This window comes from Phalacrocorax aristotelis, chromosome 2 (assembly GCF_949628215.1).
Source record: "Phalacrocorax aristotelis chromosome 2, bGulAri2.1, whole genome shotgun sequence".
NCBI classification, from domain to species: domain Eukaryota; kingdom Metazoa; phylum Chordata; class Aves; order Suliformes; family Phalacrocoracidae; genus Phalacrocorax; species Phalacrocorax aristotelis.
In genome coordinates, this window is record NC_134277.1 from 78425739 (window position 1) to 78444573 (window position 18835).

An 18835-nucleotide genomic window follows, 5' to 3' on the forward strand; every position below is an offset into this window, starting at 1 on the left:
TTTCATGAAGTCCATGAGACTGATTCTTATCTAACTAATCTGACACTGATACAAGTGAGATCAGAGTCTGTATGTGCACATGAGCTGCTTTTAAGGCATTTCTGCTTGCAGTTTAGACAAAGTAAATGTGACCTCCGTTAAGCAGGTCTGGACAGATGGGAGAAGAAAGGGTTGTTGAATCACCCTCCAGTCATATAGCCAAGAGGATGCACTGCACTGCACTGGAAAATGTTAAAGGTGGAAGGAGAACACTACAACTTCTTAGTGCTCTTTTTACAGTAAATCCTTCCATGCTGGAAATAACCACAAACTTTAGTTGCTGAAGAAGGTAGGATGTAATTCAAGATTCAAGAGCCATGCAAACACAGACACACATACCTAGATACGCTCAACTGTGAGAGATCATTTACCATCTACAATACTCCATGTTTAGAGCATACCTGAACAATTTCATTGTTAAAAGCAATTTTTTTTGTGTTGTGCTAATATGAAAAAACCAAAATTAAGGCTGTAAAAATTTTACGCACAAGCTGAAATAGTCTATGCTTACTTGACAGGGTTCTTGGCAGCATCTGGATCCTGAGCAGTTACCGTTCCTATTACACTGTCTATTGGAACATCTTCTTTCACTTCCATTATGTATGCTGGTCTGCTGAACACGGGAGGTTCATCCACATCCTCCACCTGGATTCTGACTGTAGCTGAGTCCTTGAATGGACCCAGGTAGAGGAATCGAGGGTCCACGTGAGTATTGGTAGCTTCCACTTTCAGAATATACAGGTTTTTATTTTCAAAATCCAATGCCTGGGAAGAGGAAAAAAATAAGTTTGAGAGGTCTGTGGGGATCGCTGTGGCTTGCAACCAGATGAGCCAAATGAATGGGGGAATGTCATGGAGAGGGCAGTGCCACATAACAGGAGGCTGAACTGGAAGTAAACTGCCAGCAGAAGGGAGAAAGACAGAGCTCTATGCTACTGATGATATAGTGGAGAAAAAAACACTTTTTCAGGGAATTCTATACCTGGAACTCCTAAACATCAGTTAATCTTTCCTTCTCAAATAGCCTTAAGTCTTCATGCCTTTTATTCTGTCATTTTTGGCATTTTTATGTTTTCTTGTCTATTCCTTGCCCCTAAGTACCATACACTAAAGGGGGGAAGATTTTCTAGGAGCTGCTTGTTTAAATATTGGTGTTCCATCACTAAAACAAAGCACCATGACATCTAGTGTCTGGACAGTCAGGACTATCCATGAGGGAAAACATGATTTTATGATAGGCTATGACTATATCACACTCTGTTAAAAGTATGAAGAAGCAATGTTTAGCAACACTTTGTTACAGTACTTGGAGAAATGTGGGGAGAGAGTAGTCACCCTGTTTTTGCATTATGTTGTAGAAGATTCACAGCTTCTGTCAGCAACAGACAGAAATGCAGAAAGAGTTAGACTGATATCATAATCAGCCCCTGGAAGACATCATCCTAAAAAACAAGTAATGACAGGTGTCGTACTGATATCAACAAACAAGTGCATGTTTGGAAAACCTACACAGTGTCTATCTAGTGATGACTGAACTTGAACTGATGGAGGATGATATCTGTAACCTTATCAAGCTTGCCTGATAACCCACTGTAAATAATATTTCTCAAACCTTTTCTGACAGCCAATGTGCAACCTAGTAGATGATGTCCATTGTGATCCAGCAAGGCACTGTGATTTTTTTTCTAAAGCAAAAGCATGCTGATGGATTTATTAATTACATTTTTATAAAATGTAAGTCAAAAGAAATTTGTCTATGTACTTTAATACATTACAGCTATACAATTCAACATGTTCTGATAGTACAAAATAGGCAATGTGATACTGATTGTTTCTGTAGTCTGAACACAGCACCTTCTAGTAAGTCAGCAAATACTGTAAGCACCATAGGGAGAAAATCACAGTTGGATGGTGGTGCCTCCTTGAGTTATTCTGTGGATATGTTCAGACTGTAGAGTTTTTTCTCAGTCCTGTCCCACTCCCTAGGTTATTTATTCTCTCAGGTTCTTCAGAGTATGTGCATTGGTTTGTTAAAGGAGGGTATAAGAGGAAGGACCCCTATTCTTGTATAAAAGAAACTTTACCTGGTAACGTAGAGATTCCTAATAGATAGCATTCAAATTAATAAACAACACATGTTTAACTAAAAATTGAAAATATAATATATATTATATATATAATGGAAAATAAAAATATATGCTAGATAAAGTTTTGACTGTTATTTCAAAGCCTGGGATTAAGTGTGTTGAGATATATACCTTTTTGACAGTTATAATTCCTTCCTGTGTGTCCTTGTCTGTGGTAATTCCAAACATGTCATATCCATCCCCCTCAGTGATGCTGTATTCAATCTCTGCATTTTCGTCCACATCAGCATCATTAGCTCTTATCCTGCCAACTGGTGAGTCAGGTGGCATAGACTCAGGAGCTCTGAACTGGTACGTGCCTACAGCAGACAGAGAAGGAAACTTTGTCAGTCAGTCTCTTTGTACTTTGGACACCATCTCTCAGCCCACTGTCCATGCTGGGCATGCAGAGATGAATTAGAGGGTCGCTGTGTCTTCAGGCCTTCCTGGGGCAACAGTCTTCAGCTTCTGCCTTACTTTCATGTGGATAAAAGTAACTTATCTATTTTCTAGTATGAAGGACAAGCATTTAGTTTTCCTACGTACATATTTCTTTTGCAACATATGCCCCTTCCTAGACAGGGATACTGTCTAGAGACAGTATCAGGGTCTCTGTTGGCCGTATCAAAGTTGTATATGAAAAATGTCTTGAGGCCAAAAGACAAATATTAAGAACTGCCAGAGGCCAATGCAGCTTAGTAAAACTAAAACTAAATACAGTGAAATGCCTATTAATAATGTGCTACATTGAATTCTCCTCTGAAAAAGCTCTACTTGGGGAATGTTGTCATTATGAAGCTGTATCTTTGGTTTTTATATTGTAGACACTTATGTCCAGAGATGTATAATTAATTCATTGGAGGCAGAGTGCTATATTTTCTCTTACGTTGCTCTAATTTAAATGGAAACACTTTGCCCACAGCTAAGAACAGACTTTGAACTTAAATGACAAGTTGCTTCCAGTACATTTCCCAGTGACTTAACTGCCAAAGCTTGCTGATTTGTCTGATAGTATCTGCAATTATTTTCTCTAACAGCTGCTCTTGACTTTGACACACACTGACACTGTGATACACACACATCACACACAGAGCAGTGGTCAGACAATGCAAAAAAGAAGAGAGACAAAGAAGGAAGAAAAGAAAGCAAGAGAGAAGGAAGGAAAAAGAGGGAACGAGAAGGAAGGAAAAAGAGAGAAAGAGAAGTTCATGAAAGCTGAATCACTTTGAATCACTTATGGCCATGAGTGGTCATTAATAGAAATCACTTTCTAAGGGATCTGGCTCAAGTGATTCCCTTAAATATTACAGAGATATCTACCAAGTGATCTGAGACGGGGAAGGGAAATAGACAGAAATATCTGGTGTATTTATGTACATGCTTTTGTTTCTGTATGCAAAGAATATAGGAAAATGCATTGAGGGAAATGCTTCCTTGGTTTAAGTGTTCATTTTGATAGAATTGCACTTGGGAACATTTTACGTACTTAAATAAATATGTTTCAAAACTTAAATATGTTAGATTAGGACAAATATCTTTAAACACAGCCAAAGACAAGGCCTAGTAGAAATGATAATGGTCAAGAAATACAGATTATATCAGTCAAAACTATTTAATGGGTAGGTAAAATAATGTTTCTGTACAGTAATTCACCTCTCAGACTATCTACTGCAATGGGAGTAAGAATATTAAAGATATGTTTCCCAGTTATTGCAATTAACCTTAGCATGATCCTATTGCTTGCTTGTGTGTTGTCTTTTTCTTCCTTAAATGAAGTCTGATACTTAGTAAGTTCATGACAGCAGAAACAATATCTGAGGTAAAACAATTTTACTTTGTCCATTTTACTGTAAAGATATAGAATGTAAATATTTCATACTCTGGGGGAAGCGAGGTGGATTGTCATTTACGTCAGTCAATGTGATGTTCACAGTTGTTGTTCCTGATAATCCGCCCATCTGGCCTCCCATGTCCTTAGCCTGGATGACCACTTGGTATTGCTCCCTGTTTTCACGGTCCATGTTTAGCAAAGCAGTTTTAATAATGCCTGAAAACATGAAAATTAAAGAGGGGGAATTCACAAATAAGGTACTGACTTTGACAGAAATCCTTATTAAAAAAACCCCACAGCCTAAAGAACAAAACACTCTGTGTAATAAGTAAACTTTGCCCAGCACAAATATTTACTGTTATGAGATGGCACATTAAATTACAGACTTGTCATATCATATCTAAGGCTGCTGCCTGTGTGACAGACACAATATTAGTGGAATCCCCAGAAAGATGTTCTACCTTTTGTGAGCTGTGTTATTTTACATAACTGTTTACCCCCTTTCAGTTCCATGCTAAAGTCTCTCACTGAACTGGAAAAAGGCTCTTTGTTCATTATATTATGCTCCAACTTTTCTCTCCTGTTCTGTCACTATTTTTATTTTGACAGACGTGGTTTAAAGAAAAAAAAAGGTAACTTCAGCAAGACATCATTAAAGAGGTAATACAACAACATTAAATGGGAGAAGAGAAATTAATTAAGAAAATTGTGAGCATCCAAGCATGCCCAAGTATATATAGTTCTATTTATACATTGGTGGAAGCAATTTTGCCAGTCACTTCCTTCTTCAAAGGCACAAATATCAGTTATGAAGCCAACTCCTATTGAAATTCAATCATTCAGATTTACCATGAAGCAAAATGTTTGCATTCTCACTGGGTCTCTTAAGGCTAAGTACTGACTCCTTTGTAGGCAAAAAGGGTGAAATTCAAGTACTGAAATCCATGGCAAAATTCACAGCAGCTTCGACAGAGACTTATTTCACTCTAGGAGTTTTTCAATTGATTTCCATGCAGGAAGATCAAGCCTGTGGTTTACCTTGCTTCCCCTCTGTGCCCCATACAACCTTCTTGCTAAAAGATTATTACTGGTGAACTTCCAGCTACATTATCCTTATTATAACTCTAGATAAAAGAGCACATACTGTACTGTCCAAGTCAGAGTGAGTGCATCAGTTGAAAAGTCCTTGCTTGTAGTACCTAATACCTTATGCTTGAAGGAAAGCTCCCTTTGATCTTGGCTCTCCCTCTTTTTAGAATTATGTACATTTTTTTCACCTCAGGTTTTTCTCTGAGACATCTAATCTCTCCCTCATTTTCCCTGCCTCAGACTCTAAGATTTATTTAAGAAACAATGTTAAACCTGATTAATTGTCTGGGATAATCCATTCCTCTCCTGTAAGGATGCTGAGGAGGACTGATTTCCCTAGCTTCCAGCAACCTATCACAATGGATGTTCCCATTTAAGGAGATTCTTGAGAACCCTTTTTGATTTTTGGAGGAGTTTGTTATAAATCTTGAGAAGAGATTATCTATGTAGTCAGATAGTCAATCGTACAAATTCAGTCAGCCCGAATTCATATGTTTTATATGCGCAGGTTCCAAAGCTGTCTGTTATTCAGCCCATAAAAAATTTCAGTCACTGTGTATAATTTAAACATCTTCCAAAAACAGAACTCAGAACTTTCAGATTCTATTTGTGATCTTCTACTGTAGCGTAACAGCCAATTTTACCTTTTCTATCATTATTCTTAATTAAGATTTCTTTCACAAAATTAGCATTAAAGTGTTATGTTGCAGATGTACAGAAATTATAATTACTTTAAACAAGTTTTGAAGAAGCAGAAGGAGAAAAAAAAATGAAAACCCCACCTGAACAAACCCTCAGTCTTAATTTAGCCATTATGAAGATCTATGAGGATTAAGCACTTTTTTTCCACACCCACCTGTTTCTCGTTTTCTTGTAAAAGCGAACCTATTTGGTTTAATTTAAGCATCCATAGCAGTCACTCTACCCACTGCTTGTTAAAAATGATTGAAAACTGGTTCACATGCAGTACTAATTGTATTTATTAGACTTTGCTGGTAAGATTAAAATTACGTAGGTGTTATGTTTACAGATGTATTGCTCTATTAAGTTTGTCAGATTTTGCACTGAGTAATCTCTTTGAAGTTTTCATTTAATATGTCCTAGCTTGGCTTAGTATGTCATATTAAATTACAGACATTGTCACAGAATGACAGATAAGGTCCCCTGACCTGTCTCAGATTCAACAGAGAAATATGGTTGTCCCTGGAGAATGCTGTAGACAACTTTAGCACTGTTCCCATATGTAGGATCATCGGCATCAGTTGCGGTGACTTGCACAACAAAGGTACCTGCAATGATAAATTAGATAAAATAAAAATCCACTGGTTTTTTTTCATGGCCAAGACAGTTTATGATGTAGAAAAAGCATAGTTCAATTTCAGGTCAAACTTGTGGCAAAAAGTTAGGGATATTCTTATTTTGTAGAAGTTTCTCTCTTCATAAAGGACATAGATAAAAACCCAAAATGATAGTTGGCTTATTCTCAGTTCATTAAAATACACAGTTATTGATTGGATATGTAGACTCTTCACCATATTTCTTATGAAGAAATCAGAAATGCACCCTTCCCCAGATATTGAAAGCATTCAGAATTTGAATCTAGGTCAAGAATATACTTTTGCAAATTTACTCATGCCTGTAAGGTGTTTGTTATAGGAATGTAAATCTGTTTTTTCATATGTCTTCTAGAGAAAGAAATGGTATTGAATCCCAGGCAAAGTGTTAACAAACATAAAAAATGAGCTTAGGTTTTAGCATTTAAAACAGATTTGTGAATAAAGTATTCACTTCACATATTAAAATGTGAATATTATGTTCTCTTTTCACCAGACAAGGTTTCATCCATGTGACAAGTCCCATGAATGAGAGGAGAGAGTATGCCCCGAAGTCTTTATTTTCACATTGCTTGAGCTTTATTTTAAACTTATTCTTGATTATGATTAATTAATGCTTCTCTCCCTGGATATTATTTCAGATTAGAAATATGCTTCTTGTAGTTTAACCATCCATCGCTGTCTGACAAAGAAATCAAAATGACCTCCCTAAGAATCAGAGACAAAGAATGAAAACCTGTCAACTTCACTGGAAAAGAGGCAATCTTAAATCATATTTCAAAGAAGTTATTTTCTTTTATTGATTGATTCTTACAGATTGATACTTTTTAAGTCAATAGAAAGATTTCAATGAACTTCAGTGGACTTTGGAGCTTTTTTCTTTTGCATGAAAAGAGCAACAAAGGTCATAGGAAGTAAATGGCATATCTTAGAATCAGTGACAGGTTGACTCGGGTGACAGTTTTCATTCCTGAAGTGTGTAAAACCACTTCTGCACCTGCCCTTTTCCATTTTTTTACCCTCCTGAACTAAAGAAGGGTTGCTGAACAGACCTAGGGGTGGTATGGACACGCTTAGGTGACCATGGATTTCCACATTATTACACTGCTACTAAATCATGTTAACAAAGTATGTTAAACTCTTTCAGATGTCATGTAACACAGCTTAGCTCAGCTCACTTTCACTGTGAGCTAAACTAGATTGTATTAACTTGCATTTTTTTGTGGTACAACAGAGGGAGTGTGTTTCTCTCAGCTGACACCTCTGATTCCAGCAAACTTTTGTCACTATTCTCCTGGATTTAGATTTTTTTTTTTTTAATGGCTGAGTTGCTTTTACTCCAGACTCAATCAGCAGACGTCTGTATTCAATGCCTGTAAACTCTGGGCCCTTCATTAAGTTCATAGAAAGAACCCAGACCAGACACTGAAATCAATTATTAGTTAGCACCTACCAACATCTGACATTTCGGGAATGCTGGCATTGTAAACGTCCTTTGTAAACATTGGCTCATTGTCATTGATATCATGGATCTTAATGATGAACTCAGATTCTGGTTCCACTGGTCTTCCAGTCCTCCTGTTTATAGCCTGGGCACGGAGTATGTATACGGGCTTTTCTTCCCTGTCTAGTCTCTTTGTGGCCTGGATGTCACCAGTGTTTTCATTGATAATGAAGAGGTCTCCTGCTCCATCTCCAGAAAGGATGTACTTAAGTGATCCATCTCCTTTATCCTGGTCTGAATGCAGCTGGTGGTGAAATGGGAATAAAAAAAAAAACAAAAAAGGAAAATAAATTATTGAGACACAATTTTAGATACTTTAACTGATACTATGATACATGCTTTACTATTAGTAATACCCAGCCAAAAGGCTGTACACTGCTTTTGGGAAATGAGGTGATACCACAGAGAAGCAGTGAATTGCTAGTTGTGTCTTCATGTTGGAATTGAAATGTCTGCAATATTGTAAGAAGTTGCCTGAGAAAAACCATGAACTGAAGCTGCAGATCACTTTCCCAAGCTAAGCATACATCAGTCAGGTCTAAATGCTAGTAGCTTAGGTGGAATCCTAGGAATAGGTAGGACAGTGAGATCTTACAGTGGAAAAACATTGTATTCAGGAATTGCAGTAAGAAAACAATTAAAAAGTGGCCAGGTCAGCCACTTCTTGAATTTAAGTTTTGGATGCTCTGCTCTTACATCCCATGGACATTATATAAAATACCACACAGTGCACAACATAATAACATACTAAATACATACAAAAATAGCAGATAAATACATGCATTTGCAGATGTGGCAAATTAAGAGCAGAGGCAGGCAGGCATACTAGACCATTCCAGCACTGGGAATGAGGAGATCAGTTGCCTTATCCAAAGGGACATGGACCAAGCTGAAACATGGTGGGGGCAGGGAAAGAAGAGAATGATGGTAATTAGCATACAAAGCATGAGCTGCCCAAATAATCACCTTTTTTTCCCAGCAGATTTCTGCGTCTCTTGAAATGCTGCTTAGCTCACACACAAGGTATGACTGATTAAATCATACTCTCATGGCTATTTCTTTGGTATAGGCTTATTTATCTATCCTGGCCTTAAAAACAAGGCTAATCAACTACAATTTATTTTGTTGTTACATTAGAGAAAATAAAAATTTAAAATATGAAACTTAAAGACATTGAAATGGTTTTTAATGTCAGGACATAGGTGACAAAATTAATGGAAAAAGTGACTCTATTAGGTAGCAGATTCTGGGAAATTGTTGATTTCATAGAAATGACATGTTTATAAGTCAGGAGAGCTGGACTTTCTCAACGAGGTCTTTGCTTCCCTTTTCCTGCGTAGAAGTTAGAAAAAAATTATCTAGTTGACTATCAGGCAAAGTACTTAGCATTGCTGGATGGCTGATGGTTTGTAGAAGAGAAACATTTATAGGTTGAAAGAAAATAGAAAATCTTGCCGTAGACTTTACCAATGCTTGGCTATCCCCATCCATGCTGGAAGGGCAGCTTTCAGCATGACCTTCTGGTCAATGTTTTGGCCTTCCTCCAACTTTCTGCCCAGATCAGTGCTATGCTGGCAGCCTACTGACAACCCACTTGATGGCACAGTGCTCCACTATATGTGCTTATGTGTATGGTCCCTACAGAACGCATGCTCCATGCAACAAGTGTACCTTCAAGGGCAAAACTTTGTCACCACACATTCCAAAAGTGTACAATAATACAAAATATCAGAACTGTCGCATGTTTAATCGTTAGCAGGTGTGCTGAGGCACTCTTCTTATTTTTCTCCTTCAGAGAGAATATGGACATTCCATGTAATTTTGCACAGAGCCCTTTCTCTTGATAATAAGAATACCAATAAGTAGCTTTTATGCAGCATTTTCATAAGCAGATCTCAAAACCCTTCACAAAAGTAGTCAGTACCATTTGCTCTGTTTTTTGGGTAACAAACTTGAAGTTTCTCAGAAGGGTACTCTTGGAACCTGGGATAGAGTTCAGGTCTCCTGAGTCCCATTCAGTTGGACAATACACTCAGCAATAGGGCCAAGGGAATGATATGATTTACTAGATATAACTACAGCCTCTGACAAATATCTGTTAAACCTGCCTTTTAAGAAATTAGACTAGAAGTCTACCGTGGAAAGTAATTTCAGTAGGATATTTGAGTATAAACTCCCTCAAAGGCAACCTGCAACAGAAGAGGCATGAAAAGACTTCTGTTTTTGAAACTCAGAATTCAACTTTTGTTTGCCTTGAAAGCATCTTTAGCTTCTTCTGTATCATATTGGGACAAAAACTGCTCTTGGTAGCAGACTGCCATTAATTCATATGAATCATGGAATAGTGCTGTTGTGAGACTTGTTATAGGCTGAACTCCCAAACTTTTTTTTATCATCATCATTTTAATTAAACCTCGTTTCAGTGAACAAGGTAGCAAAAAAAGGTCAAGCTAGAAAAGGTGTTGGAACCACTGGGAATTGTCTTCTATAATATTGTTTACCCAACCCAGACCACCTAAAGAGCTGAAAATGGAAACTTGTGTGCTTTTTTCAAGTCCATAGTTTATGAAATTTCCACTCCTCCTCCACAATTAATCCACCTGTGTAAGATCAACTGTGACTTTGGATATCAAGCCAAAGTACATCTCAGTGTAATGACTCATCAGTATTGAGAATGAAGTGATCTTCATCAAAGGTTCGATCTCTAGCCCTTCAGCAAAAGCAATAACTTTTGTAAACAAACATTCCCTCTGACAAGATCCTTTCCAGCTTCAATACCTTTAGTTTTACAGCTTTCCTAAGAGAAGACAGTGTTCAGTTGGCCAGACTGTCTGTGGATTATGTACTGTGAGAGCGAGACCTGGGGGAGGTCATGTCCTACGTATTGGTGTATATTACATAGAGCTAAGGCTGGCTGAGTGCCTGCTCTTCAAATCAACATTGAACTTACAGTGAGTGTGTCATCATGTGTGGCCTCAAGAACTTGGTTCACAAAGGGTCTCAAAAGGTATGATTACAGTCTGTTTTATTTCAGTAAACTAGGATAGTTTTCTAACTGCTTGTCATCAGGGATTTTGTTGGATAGGCCTATATCACAACATCAGCATCAACTGCTTTATAGCTGGGCCAAAATAGTTTGGATTTTGTTCCCTTCATTTCAGAAAAAAAATGTTTTTATATATCAGAAAAAACAAGCAGACCTCTAGAGAAGTTTCTCACAGATGATAAATTTGTAACATTCACTTGTACGGAAAATATCCAAAAAACTGATTTATTATTTTAGTTTATGTTATCTGTCCTTGACTGTGTGCCTGGTAGAAAAGTTTTATCCAGGTAAAGACAATAATCTATTTTATTTTTTCTTCAGTGTCAGTTTATCTTGGAAGCAATAGTTTATCTGTGTGACCTATATGAAGGGGGAAATTGCTACTGTAACCAAATTAAAAAAATATAAGTTGGGTATAAAATTAAAGGAGAAATAAATGGTGCAAGCTGAGGCCAAAAGAAGGGCCTGGATGTGATATTCACTTAAAAATACAGTTGATGGTTTTGTATATAAACCTTAACACCATTGTTAGGCTATGAAGATGAAATGTGTAATAATACCCACCCCCGCTTTCCTTTTAAGTCAAAGTTATTTTTCACTACTCAGACACCTCACGGGCAGATGAAGTTTGCTGTGATGAGATATGAGCATAAAGTATACTGCAGATGCTTTTAGCAGGACCTATCCTAGCCAATGCAAGATATTATAGCTTCACTCTGATTGCTAACCCAAGTTGCAAAAGAGTGTCTATTATCCTCTGCATAAAGTTGGTCAGATAAATGGGCCATGGCAGATAGTCATGGGATAGAATAAAGCATCTTGGGACACAGTGCTCATGCCATCTGGGCTGTATCATATTATTATTCCTCAAGACAATATTACTTCAGACAAAGGTTTTTAGGACTCTACGTAAAGGTAGATTTTTTTTATTTCCATAGGAACTCAGTGGTGACTGAACTGAGCAATACCCCAAAGGTAAGCAAAATTGTGAGGAAGTAAGTCTATGTAATAAAAAGTAAATGCATCAGCAATTGTGCTGTATTAATATTACAGTAAATTGATTCATTCAGAATCTAATCTGGACACTTCTGTGAAATTGTCCATCAATCACTGGCTAAGGCTGAGGATGAATGACAAATTAAAGATTTTACTATGCCCTAGGCATACTTTTACTCATTTTACTTTAATACCACTGTTAAGTGAACCATCTGGTTTGCCTTTAATGACCTACAGTCAGATAAAACTCTCCAGCCTCTGTCTTTCTTCTGCCCCTCCTAAATGTCCTGGCCCAAAACATTCAAATACAGCTGCCTGAAAACAGGGTACGCTTCATGCATCCAGGAAGAGGTGTTTAAAGTGCATGCAGGACTGCAGCATTAGCTGCCTGTATTTGGCATTCTGCTTGTTGTCACATACATAACTACTTTAAATGGAGAGTTCTTGTTTCTATTTTCAAATTAGCCACCATCTGGAATAGCATCCTTCTCCTCAGTGTCTTTAGCAGAGTCCCCCAAAAGTGCCAAGGGCAGTGTCAATGGGGTGTCTTTAGCATGATGAAAAGGCAAGTGAAACCTCTGCTCAAAGTATTTGTATAGTGAGCATTTTTCTTTTAACTCCAAAGTGAATATATTGACACCACTTTTGTTCATCTCCAATAGATAGTATTGCTTCATTTTTAAAACTACACTCTAGGAAAATTTTACCAGGGCTTTAAAATTTGACTTGGACCCATGTTACACACACAGGAATTACTTCAGCAAAGCATGTGGGAAGAATTTAAGGGCGTCTTTTATGTGTTTTTGCAATAAGACTATAAACTGATATGGCGTGAAATCAGCAGATCTAATTGGCATTAAGTTGTACAACTCATTACTGCCTGTCTGGTATTATGAAGCCAAGAGCTATACTACAAAATGTCGGTAGTACTTCCAAAAGAAGCAGTGTGAGTGTGTTTGAACAGAGGTGAGGGATGGCGGCTCCCCAGGTGGGTGATGGCAGGGCCTGGCAGGTGGGGGGAGCCCCAGGGATCTGACATGGGGTCCTGGGCCATGGGCAGGTGGGGTGAGCCTCATGGGTGGGCAGGGACAGTCAGGGCTGGCAGTGCCTCAGGGTCCTTTTCTAACCATACTAAATTCACCTTGATATGAAACTGTATGAAACAGCAATACCAAAACTGTATAATGAAAGTGAGATCCCATATATTTAAATAGGTTATGGCTAAGCACTAACTTTTTTGTGTGTTTAGATGGAATATGTTAGAGAGAAACGGCTTTCTAGCACACGTACTTGTAACAAGGTTGCACTGAAAATGTACTTTTATAGCTGTGGTAATTAAATTCCAAAAATTTTAAATTGCAGACTGTGGATATTCTCCAGAATGAAATAACATTGCTCCTCTACCTCACTCTATAACACTTATTTAAACAGCATAGTTAATCTCATTTATGAAGTGGCTTTAGGTTATGCAAGATGGCTGTAAATTGCAGTTTAGCTCCCACTAATGTCATATTGCTAGTTATGATACCTGCCAATTTTGTGGGTAAGATGGTTTTCTATCCATCCTACAGACCAGGTTCTGTTTTCTGTTGTGAATGTAACACCCTACTTGCTGAATTTCAGAGCAGTTACTGAATCTCTGTAAAGATCACAGTCAATTGACCTTGGGGTGTACACACTGAACGATCAACCTACAATTATCCGCGAATAAACTGCCTGTTGAGTCTTATTATTTGTTTGTATTTATAACAGGAATTTCCCATTCTGGACTTGCTGTGGTCACATTTTTTGTCTCCTAACACAATAATGAAATAGAGACCAATTATTAAAATAGTAAGTAGGCAGTTGGTAGGTAGCTAACAAAGAGAATCATGGGTTTACACTTGGCAGATTTCATATCACATGATCTCACTCCAAATTGAACAGATCCAAACAGCAGAGTTCTGTCTAGTAATGAACAAATTCAACTACATATATTGCTTGAGGTTATGCAGTGCAATGCTACAGCATTCAGAAAATCTGAAGCACTCAAAATGAGACTGCTAATACTATAATACTACACACAGTTTCTATTTCAGAATAATAATAACTTTGCAGTCTTCCCTGTCTCTTCTGGTGCTCTGTATCCCTCCCTATAGCATCAACCAACCTCCTCGGTTAATATCATAATCAACACCATCAATATCGTCAAATAATCAGCACCAAAGTTTTTATTCCACTTGGTGACTCTGGTTCTTTGCACATTAGGTAATAAGTATCTATGTATATTTTGCTGGAGTCTAATTATAGACTTCTCCCTAATCCACAAAAAATGCCCCCAAACCACTATATATGTGTTCCATATACTTACATATACACACACGATATCATGTATCATCAGTGTAAACACCTACACAGATAGTTCATTTCAAGCCATAAAAGATCCTTTCTTCTAAACAGGCATCCCACAAGATCTACAGCAAGATGCAGCATCACCAGAAACGACAGATTTCCTATGGACATGTGTGCCATGTTCTTATGGCCTCAATTACGCTAGGCTCTGGTTCCTTCCAAGCTCTCTATCTGACTCACCCCTAAGGGAAAGCCTCCTGCTCTCCCTTAGCCCACTGCATGGTATGTTATACTTCCTGCTCCAGCCCATGTCTTCAAAACCTCTTCAAAAACTGCAGAATGCTGCTACTTCTTGTGTTCCCTAAATACTGGCTGGAGAAGAAATAGCATGGGCTGTAGTTTGTGGAGGCTTATATATGTATTTATGGAACAGCCATCTGACCAGAGAGTAAAGGCACAATGTAGATTTATTTGCCTTATGCAGCTACTGTTCTCCCAAACTGTATATGAGATCAATTTTTTTGATACCTTTACTCGCCTATAAAATGTAATTGAAAGTGGTTAATTGACTTACACATTATTTAGAGGAGGCTAATGGAGGGAGAAAGAGGCTAAAGTGCTGAATCTAGTTTTCTGCTCAGGTCAGATATCTGGAAAATTATGTCAAGACTTAGGTACCTACCCTTATGGACCACCATTTCCAAAATGTAGCTTAAATTTCTGTTAGAAATGGCAAGATAGGTGTTAAAAAAGAATTTGGAGGACAGTGGGAGAAAGATGGAGTCTTTGTTGTTCATCACTTTCTTGACCTTACAGATGTCACTGTTTATAGAATACTTAATTAACTATAAGTGACTAGTTTACTACAGTAAGTATAGTTACTATACTACAGCTAATACAGTAAACCTGAATACTGCTCTGTGTGACTGATTCCTGAGTGTTTCAGTTTGTTAGTGAAGTTTTAACTTGCTTCCTTCCCACTACGCCTAGTGAAGAAAAAGGTGCAACAGGTACACAGTTCCTACTTGAAGAAATTGCCCCTCTGGTGTATAGAAAGGATCTTGTTTCCCAGATTAGATGTGCTGTTCTTGTGCCAGCATTGTTTTTCTGTTTTAAGAACTGCATCCCACATATATCCATTCTTCCTCATCCAACATTTATAGATAATAATTCCATATGCTCTCATTAGTTTTCTTTGATAGGCTACCAGCCAATATACAGTCTTCGCTTGCAAAATAGGCACCTCTGAGTCCTCAGCTGGAATCCTGTTTACAGTCTCAGTCTTTCGTTTTCAAGTCAAGTGGATTCAAAAAGACCCAGTGAAGAGAAGGCCAAATATGAAGGGCTGATGATCCTAGTAATTTTTCTGTAATTGCTGCATTTCGATTGGCCTTCCTTTTGTATGAATGGACACAGGTCTTTGAACAAAGATATTAATATTTTCCTATCACTATTAGAAATGAGTACAAACATTCGCCGTTTTCATTGTCGTATCAAACTAGCTTCTTCCTGTCATCCCATGACTAACTAAAACACTCAGGTTTTTATCTTCTTTTGCTGTTTCTAATTTATGACCATTCATTGGGTATTTAGGTTTTTTTTTTAAATAACTCCTATTTCAAGAATTTTTATCCTGTTTCTATTCCTTCCATTTTGAAGAATGTCCTTTTCTTCCTGTAGGATATTCAGGTCAACAACAAAGGATAAGATTCAGTACTGAAATCAGGCATGCAAACATTAAATCTGTAGTAAATTAATGCAATACAGCGCTGAATAATTACTGAGGTTATATGAGATTTCTGCATTTTGGGGTGTGGGTTTCTTCGAGTTATTGGAAAATTTATTATATCCTATTTCCGTTGTGCTTCCTTTTTTGGGTTTTGTTTATAAGAGCTTGTATAGCAGAACCAGAAATACTTTAAACCCGTGCTCAATCAGCTGTGGAATCCTATTAATATAACAATACATAACAGACCATGTTTTTATACAAAATTAATATCTGCAACTATTTTTTAAAGAAACTGCACCAGCCCTGATTGCATGGAATCAGGTATATTAAAAGAAAAACTCAGTAAAAAAAAAAAAAAAGAAATTAGTAAAGGATACAGGGATCCAATACTCAGACTACTAAAATGCAAATGGAATAGTTTATTAAGATAACCACCTCAGAGTATGCCAGGGAAAGCATAAAACAATAATGCTCTCTAAGGGCCCCTTTTAACCTAAGTACTGGTTCTTAGCTCTAACCCTGAGGTTTTCATGAAAAAAAATCTGTGAGATGCAAAAAAAAGAGAAAAAAATGCTAAAATGGCACCCACTGCAAATGGGAAAAAAAGCTAGATGTCAGATAGAAGTGTTCAGTTACAGGATTATCAACTGCAAAAAAAGATTGTCCTGATAACAAGAACTACAGGAGTAAGAAAAGACCACCTAGAAAAAAAACCCACCAGGGTGATGCTATCTTTCTGTTTCTTGAGAGTATCAAAATGTCAGTGATCTTTCTCATTCACTTTCAAAATAGTGTCATTATTCCCTGTACATGAACGACACCAAGAGAAGGTAAAAAACAGTTTTGTGCTGCTGAACAACTTCAGGAAATAAATGGACCAAAAAGCACTAAGAACATTTCAAGATTCAGAAGCAACCAGGCACTCCAAAAGCAAACTGAGAATAAAAGATGGTGGCACCTGACTTCAAAATATACAAATGAAACATAGAAAAGGCAAAATTTAATAAGAGTATAGGGCACTGTAGTTAAAAAAAAAAAAAAGAAAATGAAAGAAAGGAGTAAGACATAGAGTATAAAGGACATTAGAATTAGAATTTGTCATTAGACCAGGGACAAGAGGCAAAGTGCTCTCACTTTGGAGCCTCTAAGCTCACACCCTCCAGGCTGGCTGGAAGGCTCCTTTCATTCTCTTTTTTCGTGAGGGCTGTATGTGAGGCCGCATGGCTTGAGATAGACAGGGACAGCAGTTTGGCTGATGTTGTGATCCTTGGCTTATGGAATAGGCTGGCCCAACAGTAGCTGGGAACCTGTTGTTCCATTTTAAATGTTTGATGCTAAGAATAAACATCCATACTCTGGTGACTCACACCTTTATTACTCACCCTTCAAAACCACAAATGGGTTTTCTAACCCGAAGTGCAAACATGCAGCCACAGCTAATCAGCTTTGCAAAAAATCAGTTGAAAAGTGTCAATCCTTTCAACATTGCCTAGGGCCTATCGAGTCTTTTCCCTCATGGGTTCCCCAGCTGCTGCTGCTCTTCATTTTGATTAAACGGGGACAATGCCACAAGAACTTTTGTCAGCCACTGCAGTACGTCAAACTAGAAAGGTCCCTTTTTCTGTTGGCCCTTCTCTCTAGAGGCAACTCGTTATCAGATCTTAATGAATATTTAGCAAAGCCGCAAACTAGGCAAAGGTGTCTTCATGGTCTCCTGAGCTGAGTGCTGCTCAGCTCTTCCAAGGTAATGCAGTTTAATTCGTTCCTCTTCCTATTATCTCTAAGCACAATTATAGCAGGAATTTGCAAAGTTTGCCTTTACAAAGACAAACAGGTCTTTAATTTATAAGGCACAAGAGACTGTGGTGTCAAGTCTGATTTCTATACATACAGGCCCTTGAATTTCATGTTCTTTTATCAAACTTCTCACTTTTTGAACTACTGTATAACAGTACGAAAGACAGCCAATCTTACTTTTAGACTCTAAGGAACTCAAAACAATTCTGCTTCTGAGCAATAACTGACCTCTCACTAAAAAAAAAAAAAATCCTTGGATGTAAACTGAATTTTCCCCGTTTTAGTTACTGCAGTTGGTTTTCATTATGGCTTTGTCTGAAAGATTAAAGAGCCCTATCCAGCTAAACTGTAGTGATGGTAACAAAAGAGCATTGTACAGATTTCTGCAGTTACGGTCACAAAAGCGTGGAGATCTGGTTGTTCCCTTAAGGAAGGCCAAGGCAGTTTAAAAAAACCTGTTTTATACTTTTTGGTCCACGTATTTCAGCATCCGTCATTTCTTTGTCATACTGACATAATCCCCTTTTGCCAATGTTTCAAACTGTGTGGTAGCAACAGTACCTGGTAGACATGAGGAATGGGCTTAGTTGAGGCTTCAGCATTCACTTACTAAAAGCCATAAAGGACTTAGCCCCCCCGAGACTTGTCATAGCCTAGCTCAGGTACATTAAAAAACTCTCTTACATGAATATCTAAGCAGAAGATTAGGAGAGATTAGAAGTTATTTTCTTACCTAGTGTATACACTTCAGTGATCAGGAATGAAAATTCAAGCCTTTGAATCCTTGAAAGCCATAAAGAGCTGTACAAATAATTTTGTTTTAGGAGACAGAGTGGCTCATCACTGCAAATTTAGCACCATAACCGAATAGTCAGTCATTGGATTCAAGTGTGAGTATTAAAGAATAAACGAGAAAATTAGTGTAAGGCATCACTGATGATTTCCTTGGTATAAAAAAAATACAAACACAGAGTGAAGCGCATTTAAGTGTGTGTCTCTGAAAAAAAACACAA

At 37.6% G+C, this 18835-nt stretch overlaps 1 protein-coding gene across 1 annotated transcript in view; it reads right to left on the reverse strand.

Moving 5' to 3' along the window:
* Positions 1-18835, reverse strand: part of LOC142053104 (cadherin-6) — a 47768-nt gene that overhangs the window by 17270 nt on the left and 11663 nt on the right. Inside the window, exons 2-6 of the mRNA XM_075084224.1 lie at positions 7873-8167; positions 6255-6374; positions 4045-4212; positions 2298-2485; positions 551-804 (exon numbers count right to left, since the gene is read on the reverse strand). Of these exons, the coding sequence (XP_074940325.1) occupies positions 551-804; positions 2298-2485; positions 4045-4212; positions 6255-6374; positions 7873-8167 (1025 nt within the window). The remainder of the gene's footprint in view (positions 1-550; positions 805-2297; positions 2486-4044; positions 4213-6254; positions 6375-7872; positions 8168-18835) is intronic.